A 20,336-nucleotide genomic window follows, 5' to 3' on the forward strand; every position below is an offset into this window, starting at 1 on the left:
ATCACTAATTGTATGTAACTGTGTTGGCTGAAGAAAGTGTGTGGCAACACCCACCACCTTCTTTTGTTGTATAAGCACTTTGTACCTTTTACGACAATAAATATTTCGGTTCATTCACTACAATGCTCCTTCACTTTCTCATTTGTCAGTCTCTTTCTCTGTGTAACTCCACATGCTTCTCTCTAATAACTCATTTTCACTGCTTTCACTCTTGACTTGTGTCCCGCCAGCAAGGTCCAAGCTTCACTTCCATAAGTTAGATTTGGTATCACAATACAGTAATGAAGAAATAAACATAAAGCAGAAGGTTGTAAAGTGTTGCTATGTGCTGCGAAATGTCCCATTCCATTCTGTTATCCTCTCATCTCTCCTTCCTTATTTCCTCTCCTCCCTCGCCCATCCCGTGTCATTTCCCCATTCCTGTTACCTTCCTTAACTCCATCCTCCTTCTGTTATTCCCCTTCTTGTCCTCATTCTCTCTCCTTCCTGTCCATTTCCTCAGCAATCATTAATCCCCTCATCTGATACTTGTTCTGCTCCCCATGCCTTTTTAATTTCATTGTAAATAACGAGTGGGTTATTTACTGTGATTACCCACCGTGTGTCCCATCCATTATCGCAGTTGAAGTGATCTAACCTAACCCAGCGTAACTGACCCAGCAGCCTGATTTTACAGTAGACCCTTGCTATAACAGATTCACTGGGGAAAAGCCTGGTTCATTAAAGCCAATAGTTCATTTTATGTGAAGTCCCCCTCCCCCCAATGGGATTTCAAGCACATTTGGAAATAAGCGAGTACAGTAGCCTATTCTAGTATTAAAAATGACACCTTTTGAACTAACTTGGCCCATAATTTCACCTTTGTGCAGCTTGCTTCACATCTTTGTCATAGCTCTTCTTCATTATTTGCACTAAACAGTATTACCTGTACCATAGTCTTTTACTACAATTTGGCAGTCATGCTGGGAAGAGGGGAATTTTAGGCCAGATTGACACAAAAAATGGTAGAAAACAATGTATAGTGATCCATTGCACATGCACACCGTTTAAAGGACATAGTGGTAGGTGGTGGCGACCATCATCCACTCACTTGATGTAGTGCTGCCTACTTCTTCCTTAGCCTTTATCATTCTTTTTTTGTGCCTGCCCTCCTCTCTTCTTATTTCTCCCATCTTTCCTGTCACTACTTTATGCTTTTCTTTCTGTTACAGGTGGCTTTACATTGAGTGACAAGCCAAATGGTTTCCTGTAAGTCAAGAAACCATTTACAGCGCTGGGTGGTAACCGTATAACCAAACCATACGTGCTCCCTACGTGTCAAGTGGGTTGGTGGAGGGTTAGTGCCCCTGTAAAACAAGTAACTCAGAGTCAAATGGCCACCCCGTACGGGATTATGGCATCTGGCAATAGATAGATAGATAGCTGAAGAAAGTCCGATGCCTTATTAGTGTTTGTTAAATCCGATATCTGGTCTGGAGGTCCATTTAATCAAGGGTCTGCTGTACAATCAAACTGACTTTTCCATCTTGACCATCAAAAGAGCTGAAAGAGGTTAGAAATCCCCATCTGGTTAGAAAAATAAAGTAAAATATGTTCCACAGTTGATACATCAGTGTGATTTTGCTGCTTAACCGCAACCTGTCTGGCCAAGCAGACCTGTCAGCTACTGGTAAGCATCAGTTTCTGTGGGGATGTCCGACAAGTACAATACAATAATACAATATATACACCGTTTAGGGACCCCGCTCCCTCCTCTGGTTGACAACACCTCACTAGGGTCGGGTTTGAGTCCTTTGCACCATGAAATGCTGGGAAATATGAGGAAGTTTGGCTCCTGGGTGTACACAGCAGCTGCTCCACCTAGAGTGAATAGTGCCATTACTTGCAGGCTGCCCCTTTGGCACCAATATGTCAAGTTAACAAATGTCTTCTCTCCTACAGATTGAGTTGAACTTCACTACATTTATTAAAGTCTTCAGTGTCGTCATTCACTTGTCAGGTAAAATCATGCTTTTCTTGCCCAGGTACATACATCTTTCAGTTCTTTATTGTAGTATGGCATATGTTCATCAGTTGTTTAATATTATATGAGCAAGGAAGCACATTAATAATTCAGTAAAAAAGAAAAAAAATCTTCCTAAATACTGGTTTTGATTGTTGCCATGTTTTAAAGTGTTGCCTACTGCTTTATTTGCATACTGTTCATATCTTTCACTGTGCTGTCTTTCTCAAGACCTATTTTCTGTGAGATAATTAGTTTTATGGTTATTTTTGCAGATCCGTTAATGGTAAGGTTTTTGTTCAGTTCATATGCTGACTGAACCTCACATCCTCAACAATCTTAAAGTGATATGGAGGTGAAGGTGGAGGGGTCATAATATCACTTTCCTCACCATGATCATTCCTTCAGTCTGAGGACATCTGTTTTGTTGTTTATTCTTGCTGCTGCCAGACTTTTACTTTGATGGAGAGGAATGCCTTCATGTGGTGGCACTGAAATAACAGCTATGCTGCAGTTACTAACATCCCTCAACTCCGTCCCAGTCCCATGAAAACAGGATTGTGGACTGCAGGAGAAGAGCAGCTTCAGCCTGCAGCCCACCAATCCCACATCTTGATGTGCTTGGGATCACAACAGCAACAGTGACTCTGTTGCAAGGATGAAATATAATGGCTGTCCTCAGACTGGCTAGGACTAAACTATCCTAGGAGATGTTTACATCTTGTGTGTAATGAAAATTGCTATTCACAGATATGATAATACAGTACAGTACCGTATTTTCTGAAATGTCATTTTTGTACGATATTCCATTAGTGAAATAATTAGCCAGAGTACATCCAGCTTCACTCTGTACAGTATTTCTGATACAGAGACTGGCGTAGGTACTGTACTGTGAAGTACAGTCAGGGACAAATGTTTGATTAATATTTCACCTCATTTACTTATTAATAATAATTGTCCCTGATGTTAGACATTCCTATTTTGACAACTTGTTAGTATGATTCTGTGGCCATAGATGTTGGTGTTTGTTATGATGTGACAGGGAGGAAAGTGACAAACATGCCCTGAGTGTGAAGTTAGATGCAGTGGAATAACGGGCCAACTTTGTCCCTTACTGTGCTCTCCAAGCATGCTTCTCTCTCCATCTGGCTGTGATGTTATCAAGATTTCTGTTCAGGATATAAATTGCTACAGCAGTTCAGTATACTGTACAGTGTTGTGAAGCTTCTGTGTGGAGACAAAAGTCATCCCTGATTATCCATAAGTCTACAGGTAATTTTATTCAGTAAAATCATAAGATGGATGGGAAATTGTCCATTTCACCAGCCAGCACTATTAACCAAATTAGTGATTCATTTCTAACTAAAAATATTTCACATGACTAAAAGGACACCAGCTGATGTCTTTATGTTCTGATCATTACAAAACTATGCAGATGTTAAGTACAAGACAGCAGCAGCATATGAGAACATTAGAAGACAATTGGTTCTCAAAAGTAAAATGTATATTATTTAGCTGTACATTATAAGATGGCTGGTGACTTTGGTGAACTGAAAGTTTCATGATGAGTAATCAAGCATTCTGTTCCCAGGAGGTTGCCATGTGGTCAGCCATGCCCAATTGCCCATCCATGTATGGTGTGGCTGTGCCCTCCACCCCAGCTGGGGAGGGGCTGTCCCCCCTGGTCATGTGTTACTCCCATAGCACTCCAGCCCAGGGGGAACCTGTGTGGGCAGCCCCCTGGTGTGGCAATACCAGCTGTTGCCTTGGGTACCACAGCACTAATTGGGGTTACCTCATAGGCTACATGGTCTATCGTCTTACCGGCTGATCCCGTACCCACATCGTCCTCTTCTCACCGGTTCTCTCAGGGATTGTCCAGCTCTGCTAAAGCTCAGCCCAGCCTTCCAGCTGTCTCTGCCGTGCTCACCATACACTCTCTGAAGTTCCTGGGATCAGTCTGCCCCAGGTCTGATACTGGCATATCTCATCTCTGTTCTGGGGGATGTCTTGCCATCGGGCATGCAGAGATTGAGCCCTCAGGCTGAGCCCAACTTCTGTTGAAGACAATTTGGCTGGGAGGTCAAGAAACATCAGTATTTCTTCAGACCCTCTGTACAGGCAACCCTGAACATCCGTTCTCTGCGGAGATTAATTTCTTATACAACCACCACCACTCGAGTGATAGGTTGAAGAAAGCAGCTGTCTTTAATCTTTGAAGTTCAGCACGAGTGTTTTGATTCTCTGGTTACACCACCATAATTCCCTGCCTGATGCCAGCTCAGGTGCTATGGTGGGTAATTTAGACCAGAGTTTGTGTTAATGTAGAAATACAGTACAGTACATGTATATACCTCATGCTTTGCACCGTTATTGCTCTACTAAAGATCCTTTAAGTTTGCAACTCCAGGAAGAAGCAGTGAATGGTGGCTGATGGGATGTGCTGAATGTCCTGCTGTCCATTCATCAACATCCAGGTTTTCAATAGCCTGGGTGGCTGCTGTGTGGAGTGATGTGTTCCGTAAAACGCGTTCGGGTTTTTAATTCACCACTGTTACGGCTTGAACGTGTTAGGCATGTGCGAACTGGCCATTATAATGCAGGTATGTCGTACCACGACCAAGCTTTGAATCAAGTTATTGGCTTGAGCCACTACGACAGTCAAGAATCATCAATCACTTTTGGGCTACTAGACCTTCAGTTAACATCTTGGTGGGTGGAGTGAGGCATATGAAGAGTGTGGCAGTCAGTGACCTCTAAATGTAAACTGTGGAGGACTGCTGTTGCTGCTGCTGCTGCTGCCACCCATCTTTCTCTCTGACCAAGAACTCATCATCCATCACATTTTGGGCTACCAGATCTTCAGGTAAAGTCATAGAAGGGTTGAGGAGAGGTATATGAGGATTGTGGCAGCCAGTGACCTCTAGCAGACATAGATGACTGCTGCTGCTGCTGCCTCTCCCTCCCACTAAAAACTCATCAAGCACTTTGAGCTACCAGATCTTCTTGGTGGGTGAAGAGAGGCATATGAAAATTGTGGCAGTTGGTGACCTCCAGATGTAAACGTCGAGGACTGCTGCTGCTGCTGCCATTCTGTCTCCCTTACCTTCATCCATTCACCACTCCTGGGAAGATACAACACTTTTGATAACATTTCTCCATTCATCCTCCTTCCTCAGCCAGGCTCTGCACATCAAGGCAACCTATTGCAGCATAGCTGTTGCATCACAAGGATAATATTACAGTATTGTAGAATCTTGAATTGACTCTCAATATTTTCCTGATAAGCTGCTTATTTAGAATAATGTCACTAGTAGTAGTAGTAGTAGTTGTAGCCCCTGGCTTGTCTGAATGTGAACCTGGTTGACTGCTGGATAAAACTGCCCTGTTCATGCAGTCCATCATCCTTTGTTCAAGATAGAAGGAAGGAGATGAGGTACTCCTCCACTATACCTGTCATGCATCATTGGCACTTATTTCTAAGTAAATCAGTTTTAAAATATTTACTTTGTATTAAATTTCACTTGATTTTAATCAGTGACAGTCAACACTGAGCCATCATACATAAAAAAAACTGGATGATTTAGTAATACATTTGCTGACTGAAACATCAAAGTTCCCATCATTTCTTCAGTGCAGTGCCGTACCGTTTATAAATGCATTATCGTACCTGCCTCAGTTAGGTGCAGATAGATTGTTTTGCGAAGGAAATGATGATGGGCTTGGAGAAAAAATACTAATTTTTACTTCAGCATAAATTGGTAGTTTTATTCAACTAACTCATAAGCAGCAGAGCAGTTTTTATAAATACTGTACAGTATACAAATGCAGCTACAGTGCAAGTATGTTTTTCTTTGAGAACCTGTAAAATTAGAAAGACCTTTAACTTGCCCTTATATTTGTTTTGAATATTGGTGACTAGAGTGGAAAATTTGATAAAGATAGTATGAGGTGGTGGGACTAATATTTTGTTTTTTATTTATTTATTTATTTTTTAATACTGTAGTTGGATGATGAATACAATTAACATGATGTATTTATTTCAGCAGTATTGACTTTTTAAATCTTCAGTTGACATTTGTCACAAACTTGGTCTTTGGCCGAATCAGATGGTTGACAGGCATACAATAGTGTGAAAATTCAAATTGTGAGTTTATGTAGTCGTAATGCCTTACAGAAACAGCCATCATCATTTAGAAGCAAATTCATTTAGTTCATTTATGTAATGGAAGGATACTGGCAGTTACTAGTAGATTTTTTTTTTCCTTCATAACTGTTTGTTGGGAATAGTTGGATGATAATCAAAATGTCCTTGAAATTTTAAAATACATAGTTTTTGAGTTTCTTGAATGCAATACAGTACCATAAATGTTCTCACTTTGGGTATTCACCTCAGTAGTGTTTTGTAGTTTTTTCAGTAGTATGTACACTGATATTGTATGATGAAACTGTTAATAACCTAAATCAAAATACCTGTATTGTACATGTACAAACCATACACTCCTGAGCTACCATATACCGGTAGGTAGTTTCTGGTCACTCGCCATCCCTAGTACTGCTTGGGGGTAAACTATATTCATTGTTTGACACCAGATAGACCAAATGTCCACTGCGTTATGGTGTTAGTTCCATGCTTTGTCAGCTACTTCTCTCCAGTGATGTATTTTTTGGTTTTGCAACTTGCACACCTCTTTATTTGTAAGATGAGCAAAAATCATCTGAAGGAAGAAAGAACAAAATGAAACATATCATTGGACTGAAAGGATTAAACTGCTTGGGAGGTAGTTCATGCTGACAGTTACTCATGTAGACCAACAAAGGTTTAAACAACAGTAGTGCCTTAACACTAAGTGATGCCATAGGTCTTTGTCAGGTTTGAGGCCGTGGGTATATCTTCCTTCCACTCATTCATATGAATAGAAAGGTCTTATTGCCCCAGGTTTATCTAGATGTGAACTGAGCCCAGTGGACTGCAGGCTAAAGTTGCTTTTCTGCAGTACCCTGTTCTCTTTCGCCCTTTAGAGGGATAGGAAACGAGCTGAACGATATTTCCTTAACCTGGCAGCAGAGTTGGTGCCACCGTGAGAAGGGATCCCTCCACCACCAGGAATAAACCGTAGAGTGATCAGAAACACAGTTCACGAGGTACAGAACTATTAATCAAAGTTTTACAGCGCTAAGTATTCACGTTCAGTGATGGTTCTGTTTTTGTAAGCATCATGGCACTCAGAATTTTCAGATTGGCTTTACAGTTTAAGTAAAAGGGTCATATCTGAGTGGCTTTGGAGAGTCTTTAACACCTCTTGATCAGCAATTTATTCTGCACATTACACCTTCGTACCATCCAGTATGTTGTTGATGGAAACTATTGCTGTTCAAATCAGTAGCATACAAGAGAATATGAGACTGTGATGTGGAGGATATATTGCTGAAGAACAGGTGCTGTGAACCCTCCTGTGCCACCAAGAATACATGTATGACCCAAAATCAAAATCTTTATTGCCTGTGCTGTTTAGGATTCTTCAGTTAGCTTTTTCTTCACATCGTAATTAAGGTGAGAGTCTGGTGTCACACAGTTCAAGATGTGTACTGTGACCTGCGTTTACTCAGTGCACCCGTGTTCCTGCATAAAGGAAGAAACTAAGCGTTGACAGAGTGTGTTTTCCTCCTGTCAAGGTGAAGTTATGAGATCTTCATATTGGAAAGTGGCATCGTTATAAAGATGTGTATTTTTTTATTATAGTGTGGTGGTGGTGTGTGCAGTGGTGGTGCATTGTGCTTGAGCACTTGCTCTGCCTCAGTGCCACAGCTACAGATGTCCTCAAGGCTACAGGTGCCCTTAACAGGTGTGGTCAGAGATACAGGTGCCCATAACAGGTGGCATCAGTGGTGGTGGCTGAGAAGCGTAGGCAGGTCAGTGGTCTTTGTGATGCCCATTGTGGCGCTGGCTGGGAGTCTAGGCTGCTCAGTGCTCTTTCTGATGCCCATAACAGGTGCCATCCAAGTGTGTCTGTTGGAGCCCAAGGGTCAGCCTCAGCCTGTCAGGTGGTGGGTTCCCTGGCACTATCCCTTGGCTGGGTGGACAGGATACAGCCAGGCAGCCAGCCATCTCAGCACCTGACCCTGAACCTGAGACCACCACACCAGCCCACCACTGCCATTATCTGGCCCGGGCCCCTGCCGGAAGCGTCACCCGTACATCTGCTTCGCCTCGTTCTCTACGCCTGACCAGCCACACTCATCATCTCCGGACTCTACTCCTTCATCATTGTTTCATCACCCACAGCTCCAGGATGTGAAGGAAAGGATCTGAAACAAAGTCACAGGAAAATCTTCAAGTTCTTACCAATGCTTCAGTTTCATATAGCACTTTTTAAGGTGAGTACTGGTACTGAGCATCACATTCCATTAAAGCATATTTGCATGTATGTCTTGATTTAACATAGTGAAGGCAGACAAGTGCTGTAAATAAAAGCATTGAGTGCATTCAAATTTATAATCAGTACAAAGGATAGGAATTTAGAGGATGAAGTGGGAGAAAGGGTACAGCAGGGAAGGAAGGTTGTAGGTCCATTGAGGGTGGTGATGAGGATCAGGTATGTGAGCATGGAAGTAAAGAAGTCATTAATGTGAGAGCACTGTGATCCCCACTCTGATTTATAGAAGTGAAGAATGGATTGTTTTGGAAGGTCACAAATCAAGCGGTAGATTGGAAATGAGTTAGCATATGTGAGAGAAGCCTGTGGAGTTATGTGGAAAGGCAAACAGATAAATGAGAAAGTTAAGAAGTATTGTGTTGATATGGATATGCTGAAGTGTAATGTACCCTGAGATGGTTCGGACATGTGGAGAGAATGAAAAATAAGAGATTGACTGGGAGAATTTATTTGAGTGAGGTGGTAGGTGGGGGCATTCACTATCCTCTCATTGGATGTAGTGCTGCTCTTGGGTGGCTTCCTTTTTTTCTCTTCCTTTGTTCCATCCTTCCTCTTATGTCCTTTCCTTCCTTCCTCTTAGCCTATGTCCTTCTTTCCTTGTTTCTTTCCTCTTCTCTCTTTCTGTGGGTGACTCTACACTGAGTGACCAGCCAAATGATATCCTGTACACCAGGAACCCATTTACTATGCTGGGTGGTAACCACATAACCAGACAATGGTGCCTGGTGGTTTAGTGGGTAATTAAGGTGCTCCAACCAAATTGAACCTGTGTTGTATATCCAAGGAGTGGTTAGGGGAAGGGGTGATTGGGGTTTATAGCTCATGTAATGCTACTCAGGGATGAGTGAGGCTGGTCACTTTCATCTTAAATGTCAGGGGCAACTTGCCGAGCCCGAGACTCAAACACTCCTTATGGGGCCACACGGGATTAGATGATGATGATGATGATGGAAAAGGAGGGAGGGGAAAGGGAAGACAGGTTGGGATGAGATGGAAGAGCAGCCAGATGGTGGAGGTCGGGGTAACAGGTGAATTGTTTATGGCCACTCTTTCCAGGATATAGACATATCAGGCTATAGGAAGATTTATTTATTTTTGTTTTATTATTATTATTATTTTTAATCGTGAATGTGCAGGTTGTTTATATTTGCTAGATATATGAGTTCAAGTTAATTGGAGTTTTTACTGCCTTCACTTGTGATTGCCTCAGTCTGTTCCTGTATTGTTTTTGTTGTGACATAATTTCCTGTCCCCCCACAGAATGTCTGATAGGTACACTCGTCCTCACACTCCCCCCGGGCCTCCCCCGAGCCTTGGGTCCCGGAAGCCTTCCAGTCGCTTGTCTGCATCTGCCTCGGCCTCCTCCTCCTCTTCCTCCTCCGCCAAGCCACTTGCCTCAAAGTCTTATGATAATATTTCGTACAACAAATCATATTCTAAATCCTCCTCTGTCTCGTCTTACCTTGCCAGCAAAGCCTCCTACTCGGATAGCAAATACAAGAGTGAGTCATCCAGGAAATCTGATGAGAAAGTGGCAAGTTCCAGTAGTAAATATGGGAGTAAGAGTGATTCGTATAGCACTAGTGATACTTTGTACAAGCCCCGAGAGGTGAAGTACCCAGGTGAAAGGTATGGCGACAGAGACCGATTATATTCCTCCCGCTACCCAGATAAAGGAAAGTATTCTGAAAAGTCTTATCCGGCCAGTGTGTCGCAGGATGATAAATATTCGGGAAAGAAATATACCCTAGATGACCCCTACTCTGATAAGGGTGGAAGGTATGCCAGACAAGAGGCCGTTAGCTACTATGGCAGCGGCGTCAACTATGGAACATACGATTCGTACCGATCTGGCGACCGACTGGAATCTGGCAACTACATTGCCAAGCACGGTGGTCTGTCTGACTATGGCGGAAGAGGAGGGCTGGGAGCATATGGAGGAGATGGCTACAGTGCATACGACAAGCTGGGCAGAGGCAGTGGAGGGTTTGGTGCCGGGGACAAACTCAGAGGAGGGACCAGTGTTTACCCGAGGGACAAGTTAGGTGCCGGTTACTCCGATGACAAGCTGATGCCCAGAGGCAGGATGTACCCGGATGATGACCGTCGACCCTATTCTGACTACGCCACTGCTCGTACTGCCAGGTGAGATATGTCGGCTCGGAAGGTTGGTTCTTTGTCCCTGTCATTTGAAGTTGTGCATTTTTGTGTTAGGTAATGATCAGAGAATCTTTACATCACGGTCATGGGGATTGTTCATGTAGAAGAATTTTACCCACATATTAATTGTGAGTGCACCAGTTGTGGCTGAGGTTGGGTCCACTGTGGGCGGATATTGTTTTGGCCTAACAGTGAACAGTGTCAATAGCTATGTGGGTAAAATTCTTCAGCAAGCAGAACTAGTCCCTGTGGTACCTTACCTGTATTTAATCATTCAGTTTTGGGATTTTTTTGTTTTTTTTCTTCTTTTCTTTTCTTCCTAACATTTAGCTTCAGTAAGACTTTTCCTTATGGAGGAGTTAATAGAGATGCTTTCAAATTCCATTACAGCAAGAAGTTTCCCCACCTATCAAAGCCCTGTATTAGGACCCTGAAGCTCCTGTATTTATCTGTTGAGTACTTTTTTACTTGCAAAAGTATTTTAAATTCTCCATCTCCCAAGGTTTTTATTTAGTTTTAAGATGGTAAAAAAGAAAAAAGAGAGAGAAAGAAAGAAAGGCAAATAAGGTTAGGTACAGCTTTCATCAACCCATTCACTACAGGAGGTCTTTCCTGAGTGAGATCAAATCGTTTGAAAGTATCAAGAACAAACCAGTAAAATATATAATCTATTCAAGGGGTTGGAAGGCAGTTTTGTTTAATTACTGGTAACTGTGGATGTGCTTGTGGGGCTCAGCTGGGATGGTGACGCATGCCATCAGGTGGGTCAGGTTGAGTCTTGGGTGTGTATATTGTTAAGGCCGACGTATGCAAGCATGTTGGAGTCTTTATGCACTATATGATACGATAAATGTGGACTTAGCTACTTAAAGAAAAAAGGCAACAACAAACTAGGATTTACCATATATTGCATGATACTGAATGGTGTCACCAGGTCGCCAGTTCGGGGCAGTGGGGGAGGAAGCTACAGTGACTACGATTCTTACTCCTCCCAGACACGCTCACCTAAACGCCCCTATCTTGACAGGTGAGTGACCAGCAGAGGATATACTACTGTGAACGTTAATATCAGTCTACTGCATCATAATAAATAACAGGAGAGTGAGCACTGACATTTGAAAATAAGCTGAGCAGTACCAAGGCATGTGTTTAATCATAATCCTCTCTGTGAATTTCAGATATGTGATTGGTGACAGCATTGTATATGGCTCACTTGGCTTTAATTTATATGCTGTTTGTGAATTTCAGATGCCTTGGCTTGTGTCTAATATATAACCTCTGTGAATTTCAGATATGTGATTGGTGACAGTGTTGTGTATGGTTCCCCTGGACACTACCCACGAGACCTGAGATCCTCGTCACCTCGAGCCCGACCACCCTCACCCCCATCCCCTCAGCCGCTCCTTGCGATGTTCCCAAGCTACACAGCCAGTCTGAGAAGTAGGTGTTTTTGTTCCTTACCATGCACAAACATGGGCTGGTATTCCTGGTGGTTAAGAAGGCTCCCTAACACCTCTTCCTTACCAATTTATTTTTGGATATGGCTGGCTAATATCAATTTGTACATTGTTTGTGCAGAGCATGGTGATTGTAGATTGGTTTAAGCACCACAGAAGAGGACAACAAGGTGTAATGAGCACAGTAAGTTGTTTAGGAAAAAGTATTAGAGAGCTTCCTTAACCGATGAGAATTTGGGCCCAGGTGGCTTGTGAAGTGTGTGGTATTTAGGACTGCTTGGGCTCAGGGAATAGGTTGTCAGGTCAGTGTCTAGCGTTGGATACATAATGTAAAGGGGAGGATGGTTATGTGACTGATCTCTGTCAGAAAAGAGACAGCATATGTACTTTATTTTCGGTTTCACAAGACGGTTTTGTTTGGCTTAGAGTTCATAAGGTTTGACTGAATTAATGGATAACATATCTGTACATCTAACTCCATCAGCTAAAAGAGTCACTCCAGTGGTGAGTGTAGTTGTCTTAAGGTACTGTGGCTTATATAATGTACTTTATAAATTACTTCATTTTGGAAGACAGAGTATTGATAATAGTGAATCATCATCATCATCTGAACCTCCTTTCCCACCTTAGGGCAGGGTGAGGAATAATAGTGAAGATGATTGAAATTGTGATTAGTACATGCTTTGGAATATATTGTTTTGGCATGATGATGATGCTGAGTTGGGACGTTATTGATTATTGTGGTTTTCTGGATCCTTCGTCATCCCATCTTTAGTGGTGAAAATGACGATAATAGGTGATGGGGTTGATGGTTGAGTTTATGATAAATTCTCATTCAGGAAAGCATTGTTTTGGTATGACAACATTATACAGTGGGGCACCAATTTTCGCGCCTAATTGGGTCCAAATATAATGCGCGAAAGTGAAATTAGCGAAAGTTGGGGCATTGTCTTTATGGCAAAAAGGCTAATTGGTTCCCGGTTATCCTAAAGTAACATCAGATTTTCATTTTCACTTGCAATACAGTATATCAAATCACTATTGTACATTGCATTGTGAGATACAAACAATAAAAACTGTACAGTACACATTATGTGAGGAGAAACATACCACAGAGACCAGGTTGAGGTGTTTAATGGATGTTGGGGGTAAGTATCCGAGGCGCGTGGCGGGCTTATTTAGCCACGCCAGACGTATTGGCGCCACCTCCCAACTTTGAATGTCCCGGCCACTTTTTATCACCACCACTGCCTCCCGGCCCTCCCCCCACACCACCAGGCTCTCCCCCCACACCACCAGGCCCTTTCCCCACACTACCAGGTATAGTAGAGGCCATTGAACCGTGAGAATCCAACACAATGGAGCTAGCACGCTCGTACACAATGGCGGGAATGGGTGGACAGAGTGTTGACATGACGTCATTCAAGATGGCGGTGGGTTGCTGTCGGGCGGTGCAGGAAATTCAAAGTTCAAAATATTGTCCCAAACCCAAAATTTTGTGTTCGAAAATCGATTTTTTTTAAGCGAAAGTGGAAGTTAGGGAATATTTGGTGCATGCCGCGAAAGTGGATTCCGCGAATCCTGCTGTAGCGAAAGTTGGCGCACTACTGTATGCCCAGGCTGCTGACATACTTGTAGAAATTGTTTTGCATACCTTCACAGGAAATGGAAGTCAGATAAACAGAAAAATACTTCATGGGATTATTCAAGGGGTTCTGTTTTGATGTGGTGCCAATGGCCACATTGGTTGAGGATTTGCTTAACCCCTTCAGTTGAATGATGTTCAGTTTAGTATACTTGTGATGCTACCACATGTTTTTATTCAACTTCAATAAGGCAGCTTATATTGACAGGCTTTACTAAGACTGTACCTGTTTCTGTTGAGACACCAAGCTCATCTGAATGAGAGCCTGGTGGACTGCAGGCCAAAGCTTCCCTTATTGTGCAGTCTGCCATCCGCTCTGGGGGGATGGAGAGGGTTAAGGAATGTACGGTATATGTAACTGGAAGGGAGCTGTTTGAATATAGGCCTATTGGTGCCCCCACATGAAGATGTCCTTCTCCAGCACTAGGACTAAATTCAGCCCCTTCCTTTAAAAAGAATCTACGTTTAGTTGAATAAAATCATCAGATGGCAAGACAGAAATAAAAAGACATCCCTGTACTCATGGGGTCATGGAAAATATAGATCATGTCCCCACAGCAAGAAGAAGAAGTCCAGTGTCGCAGTCGTCATCGCAGTATCGACCCCCCTCGCCCCCTGCCCGGCGTCCACCATCGCCCAAGAGTCCATATCAGCGAGGACAGACCAGAACATCCACTGAACATGGCTTTGAGAGGGACAGGTCAAAGGACAGGTTTGAAAATTTGGAGTTCAGTAGAGAGACAGACAGACAAATGAGGTGAAGGAGTATTGTGGTGTTGCTGTGGATGTTAGAGAGCATCTGAAGTACAATGAGATGGTTTGGCCATGTGAAGAGTGGAGAGCGAGACTGACTAGGAGAGTGTATGTGAATGAGGTGGAGGGGGAGAGAGGATGACTTAGAATGAGGTTGATGGGGAGAGGGGAGAGAAGTAACTGAAATTGAGATGAAGGGTTGGGGATGAGTGTGTGTTTGAGGGATGGTAGAGGACAGGGTGACATGAAGGGGATTTGTTTGTGGCCACCACCTCCAGGATACGGATGTCTGGCTATAGATACGGTAGATAAAGTGAGTTAATGAAGTTGATAAGGCTAGTACTGTGTGTGTGTTTGTGTGCGTGTGTGTGCGCACGAGTGCTGGTACTAGGTAGTATTCTAAGAAAAAATTGTTTGTCAGACTTAAGTTAATGAAGTACCATTGTACATGAAGGGGATTTGTTTGTGGCCACCACCTCCAGGATACGGATGTCTGGCTATAGATACGGTAGATAAAGTGAGTTAATGAAGTTGATAAGGCTAGTACTGTGTGTGTGTTTGTGTGCGTGTGTGTGCGCACGAGTGCTGGTACTAGGTAGTATTCTAAGAAAAAATTGTTTGTCAGACTTAAGTTAATGAAGTACCATTGTAGTGTAATAGGAAAATGTTAGATGTATGTGATACTTTGCTGTGCTTTAAGGTGTTGAAAATGTATTTATATATAAACTTTCAGGTATGGTAGCAAATCTGCATTATCGAGAACAAGGAGTCCAGTACGAGACAGGAGCGTGAGCAGCCGGAGAAGTAGTGACCAGACGAGGAGTGATCGTGACAAGAGGAAAGAGCCCGAGAGAGGCCTTGAATCCCGGGAAAGGACCGGGGATGGGGAGTCCAGCAAGCGTATGAGAGGCTCGGAAACACACGGGTCAGATTACCGCAACAGTGCCAGTTCCTGGAATTGGGAGAAGGACAATAACAACACCAGCTCCAACCTTAAAGATAGGTCGAAGTATGACAGACGGCCGTACTCCCTATCCAGTCGAAGCGGTGCACGAGTTGAGGTCCCCAGGGATAGACCAAGGGAGGAAGGCAGGGGGGATGGTGAACGCAGCAGGAGGCTAGAGGATAGATTGGGACCAACGCCTTCACAGTCCAATAGAACTCCTTTATTATTATCCAGGCTCCCTCAACGACAGTCTTCACCCAGGGATAAAAGAAGCAGGTAGGGGCTGATGGCAGGAGTATTGGTGGTGGTCTCTTGTTTGTCCCTCTTTTCTTCTTTCATTCTCATCTTACTCTGTGCTTCTCCTTGATCTGGTATATGCTGTAATGTCCAGACTGCTCCATTGACAGTTATCCAGGGATAAAGGAAAGTAGGATCATATGGCAGGGAATTTGGTGTTGGTGTAAACTCCTTCAGTTTAGTAACATCCTTTTTATTTTGGTCTTGCTACCATCAAGCAGTTACATTCCATTGCAAATGACTTTGAACTAGAGGGATTATAAAAAGCTTTCCTTAACTTGCAAACTTATTGAAGGGTATTCCTGATGTACGGTAAATACAATAATCTAACAGTGGCAGAAATATACAAAAAAAAAAAAAAGAAGAAGAAGAAGAAAAAGAAAAAAAGAAAATCACTGGATTGAATGAGGTTAAGTCTTTACTGTAGATGGTCCTTGTTATAAGTAAGGGATGTTTTTCCAAAGTGTAGCATCTTTTTCTTTACAGTTTGTACTCTGGTCTGGGGAAAATGGGCAAATTTAACTTTGCAGGTACCAATGAAACTAAAGTAGGTAATTTTTCTCCACTTCATGTGGCCTTAGACCTGTCAGCAGATTTAGATTTGTAGTTTTTTACTACTACCAGCATACACCATTTAAAACTTGGCAAGACCAGTTTCCAGCCACTTAGGTAGAGACAGTGTCCACCAACCTGCTCACAACCTTCTCTCTCTCTCCAGGCTGAACAAAATAGTGTGAAGTAGCAAGGATAAAATGTTAAACACATCCTTTCACTGAAGGGGTTAATGGCAAAAACTTATGTAAAAAGAGATTACTTATAATTAGGACATACTCTACCTTACTGTCATTTTTTCAATAGACGGCCAGATGACTTGAGGCTGTGGATTGAGTCACGCAAGTCTGAGGGTGTGAAACGTGCGGGGTCACCAAGTTTACGAGCGAGGGGAGCCATTGGGATGAAGCGTGCAGCACGTTCTAGTGAGAGGTCTGCCCTGGCCAAGCGATCACGACTGGGCGACCCAAAGAGGAGGCTGGGAGGTGGATATAAGGGACGAAGGAAGGCACTTCCTGTCAAGAGGAATAATATTGTGAAAAGTAAGTGCAGATTTTCTTGTTTCTGGATCCTACTTCACCCCATGATGTTGGGGAGGGACTCCCTCATGTGGTTGCATCATTATACCCAAGCTACTCTGCCTGGTTATACACGTCCCTCAGCTCCCTCCATTTCCACTGAATGGAAGATGGTGGACTACAGGAAAAGGGCTGCTTCAGCCTGCATCCACCAGGTTCACATTTACATGGGTCTGGAGCAACAGTGGCAGTCAGACACAGTTGCATTAAGTATGTTGTTTTTGTTGCTTTGGGGGTTTGAATGGTGTGAGAATGAGTGTCACCCATTTAATTGGCCTAACTTTTGCTAGTTCTATTTCTGTCAGGTTTGTTCTTGCTCTCTGGACTCTATCTCAACCCATCCTTGGATGGGAAAAGAGATCTAGATAACGATAGTGATGGCAGCAGCGAAGATGATGATGTTGACGATGAGGCCCCAGGCTCACCTGAAAGTGCTGTGTTTTCCCTTATAACAGAATACAACCGACTGATGCGGAGGAGAGGACCCAAGAGTGGAGGTCGGAGCAACAAGGAAGGTGGCAGCAGTCGTGGTGATGGGGACGATGACAGGGGTGATGATGCCAAGCCAGGCAGCACTGCATCCATCAGAAGGGTCGTGAAGAAGCCCAAGAAAATGAGCCACGTCAACCGTTTGGCTCTCAAGCCCAGGGTTATCAGAGTACCCACCCAGAAACTGTTGAAAGATCCAAAAGAAATAGAGAAAGTTAAAGTAAGGCCAGTTAAGATGGCTGTACAGGAAACCCTTGTCTTTTGCCGGAGTTATGTCACATGGACACCAGTGAGAAACCATTTTCTGCTAAGTAATGAATATAAAAAAAAAAGGGTCAGCCATGTATATGTATTGGCCTAAAACTCTTTAAAGTGCACCAAAGCATCACCAGACATTAGAATCTTCTTGTTTAAAGTATATTTTGAGATTATTTAACCACAGATTTTGTTAAATTATCCCAGCAACTTACACTGGTGTATTTTGTGTTGGTACACTTACCCACAAAAAATTGGAGCCACCAAAATTCATTACCACAAAAGACAAGGGCTTAATGTCTGTGTTATAGTAAACCATATGATTTAACACTCAGTGTAGTAGCAGTACATCGAGTGAGTGGATGTAGTAATCTAGTTGCTAACATAAAAAATATCAAATATGTTCTAATAACCCCTGTATGTTATTTACTTGTGGTATATCTTATATGTTTATTTTTCCAGGAAGAACCATCGTCCACTCAGTCAGTCAGGGTTAAGGAAGAGTCGAAGAAATCAGACGACAAGGAAACCACTGCCACGGCCTCCAATAAGCAGGACGCTTGAACCCTGTAATTAACAGCCCTGTGCTTAAAACATGAATAGGGGAGGCAAAGGCAAGCTCTTGATTTTATGTGGTAATATTTGGTAGGCCTTGGAGTAGTTTGACAGTCTTTTTTGGCAGCAACTTGACCTCCCCCTCAGACCTTCATTATTTGATGGTCAGTTTTGTCAAGCTTCTGTTTTTTCCATTAATTTTGAATGCCCCTAATTTTTTTTTTTTTTTGGCAACTTTATTTTTTGATTTTTTTCCCCACTGTGGCTATTTTTGGTATGCCCCAGATATTTCACTGGTCATTTCTGGGATGAGTTCAGTTTTTTGATGTTCATTTTGTGGCAGATTTAGCATTACTGTATCACAATTTTTGACATTCTTTAGCCTGTAGTTTTTGATTGAGTTTTGAAAAGCCACTAAATTAGTGTGGTAATTTTTTGTGGCCATATTACACCCCCTGCTTTTTTTTTTTTTTTCCGGCCTGCATCCCATATTATATAATGCAGTCAGCAGTGATATCAATATAGAGAACTGAATTAAGTTCTTGCGTATGGTCATTCTGAATGGGTTTGAAGATTGTGTAACACCTATACCTTGGTAGTTTATTCTGAACATTACATCTCTATATCGTCTTGTATGATACTGATGTAAATTACATTGATATTAAAGTGATACAGATAATGCACGAGAGGTGTAAACATAGCACATGAGGTGCACACAACATACGAGAGGTGCAAACATAGCACATGAGGTGCATACAACATACGAGAGGTGTAAACATAGCACATGAGGTGCACACAACATACGAGAGGTGTAAACATAGCATATGAGGTGCACACAACATACGAGAGGTGTAAACATAACATACAAAAGGTGTAAACATAATGTATAAGAGGTGTGAACATTGCATACAGGAGGTGACAAGATGACGTTCGAATTGTAATGGATGTAAATAGCAAACAAGAGGTGTAAACATAACATGCAGGAGGTGTAATGTGCGAGAGGTGTAAAACGTGACTCATGAGAGGTGTAAACATAACGTATGAGAGGTGTAAACTGTTGATTTGAAAATGACTTAAATAACATACAAAAGAATATTCAGGTGTAATATGCAAAATAAATCACAAAGGAAAAGTTGCTAAGAAGCCTCCTGTGGCACCTAGAATGTGGCCCTTAGTCATATGCCTGAAAAATTATCATGAACTTTTTTGAGGTTTTGCTGTCCCTCTTGATTTAGGTTTTAGGCATAAGGTGGTAAGCTCCAGTTACCATTAAGTGTGACAGTACTGTTAAAATTATTCAAGTTAAATATATCAAAAAATTTATTGACAGAGTTGTACATAAATTTGAAGTATTCAATGTAGCACTTCAAGTTAGTTTTAACCCCTTCAGTCAGCGGACTTTTTTTTTTTTTTCCCCTGACCAAACATGATTCAGTGAAGATTGCATAAGGAGTCAGTGGAGGCTATATTCCCTTCAGTCTGAAAAGGCCACTGTAAGAAGAAAATTGTATGGATATTAAAAAAAATGAAAACAAGGAATATCACAGTGAAGGAGATATTAATGAAGGCTGTACAGTATCTAACCCCTCCAGTTATAAAAGAAGAAATATAAGTAAATGAAGATGATAATACTCAGTGTAGTGTTGATTAAAGTTGTATGTAACTCCTTCAGTTTGAAAAATCCCTCCTATTGACCTATGTGCCTGCCAAAAAATGATGCTCTGCTTGCTCGTAAGGAATTCATGTATTGGGGTTGGCCACGGTACAGCTGATGTTTTCACTGGACTGGAAGCTAAACCACGTGTCAGAACTAACAGATTCCTACCTAAAAGCTGCTGGAAACTGTTGGGTAAAATGAACTAAGATTTATAAATGGATCAGCTTTATGAAAGTCTTGACTGTGACTTTGCTTATGCCTGAGTTTCCTTCCTAAGAGTGATGATTATGTGGCTGGTCACCAAGCCTTTAGCCACTTGGTACTCTCATCATAATACCACCGAAGGTCAGGATTGGCCGTCAGTCTACTACTACCTTCTAAACCAAGAAAAATTGTCTAGGGAGAGCTTGAATCAGATTTTAAAAAGTCCTTAGATTAGGTTTACTTTCAGTTCAGTGACACCTCTTTATTTGATTCATACTTTATCGAGAAAACTGGTCAGCTAGGGAGAGACTTCAGACTGGAGGGGTTAGTTTGTGGTTTCATTAATTCA

General features: G+C 42.3%; 1 protein-coding gene across 3 annotated transcripts; it reads left to right on the forward strand.

Moving 5' to 3' along the window:
* The first annotated feature begins 7,424 nt into the window (after nt 1–7,424).
* Nucleotides 7,425–18,374, forward strand: LOC145418470 (uncharacterized). Of its 3 annotated transcripts, XM_080286890.1 has the most exons (9): nt 7,425–8,380; nt 9,700–10,584; nt 11,534–11,626; nt 11,891–12,039; nt 14,260–14,413; nt 15,188–15,676; nt 16,556–16,791; nt 17,283–17,536; nt 18,034–18,374. In XM_080286890.1, exons 2-9 carry the CDS (start codon nt 9,701–9,703, stop codon nt 18,133–18,135), a joined length of 2,361 nt encoding a protein of 786 aa, XP_080143016.1. In that variant the 5' UTR covers nt 7,425–8,380; nt 9,700; the 3' UTR covers nt 18,136–18,374. The 3 variants fall into 3 exon arrangements, with proteins under 3 accessions (XP_080143016.1, XP_080143018.1, XP_080143017.1); XM_080286892.1 differs by lacking the exon at nt 17,283–17,536; XM_080286891.1 differs by lacking the exon at nt 11,534–11,626.
* The last annotated feature ends 1,962 nt before the right edge of the window (nt 18,375–20,336 follow it).

This window comes from Coenobita brevimanus, chromosome 114, assembly GCF_032717465.1.
Source record: "Coenobita brevimanus isolate Jiangsu-jjx chromosome 114, ASM3271746v2, whole genome shotgun sequence".
Classification (NCBI taxonomy): domain Eukaryota; kingdom Metazoa; phylum Arthropoda; class Malacostraca; order Decapoda; family Coenobitidae; genus Coenobita; species Coenobita brevimanus.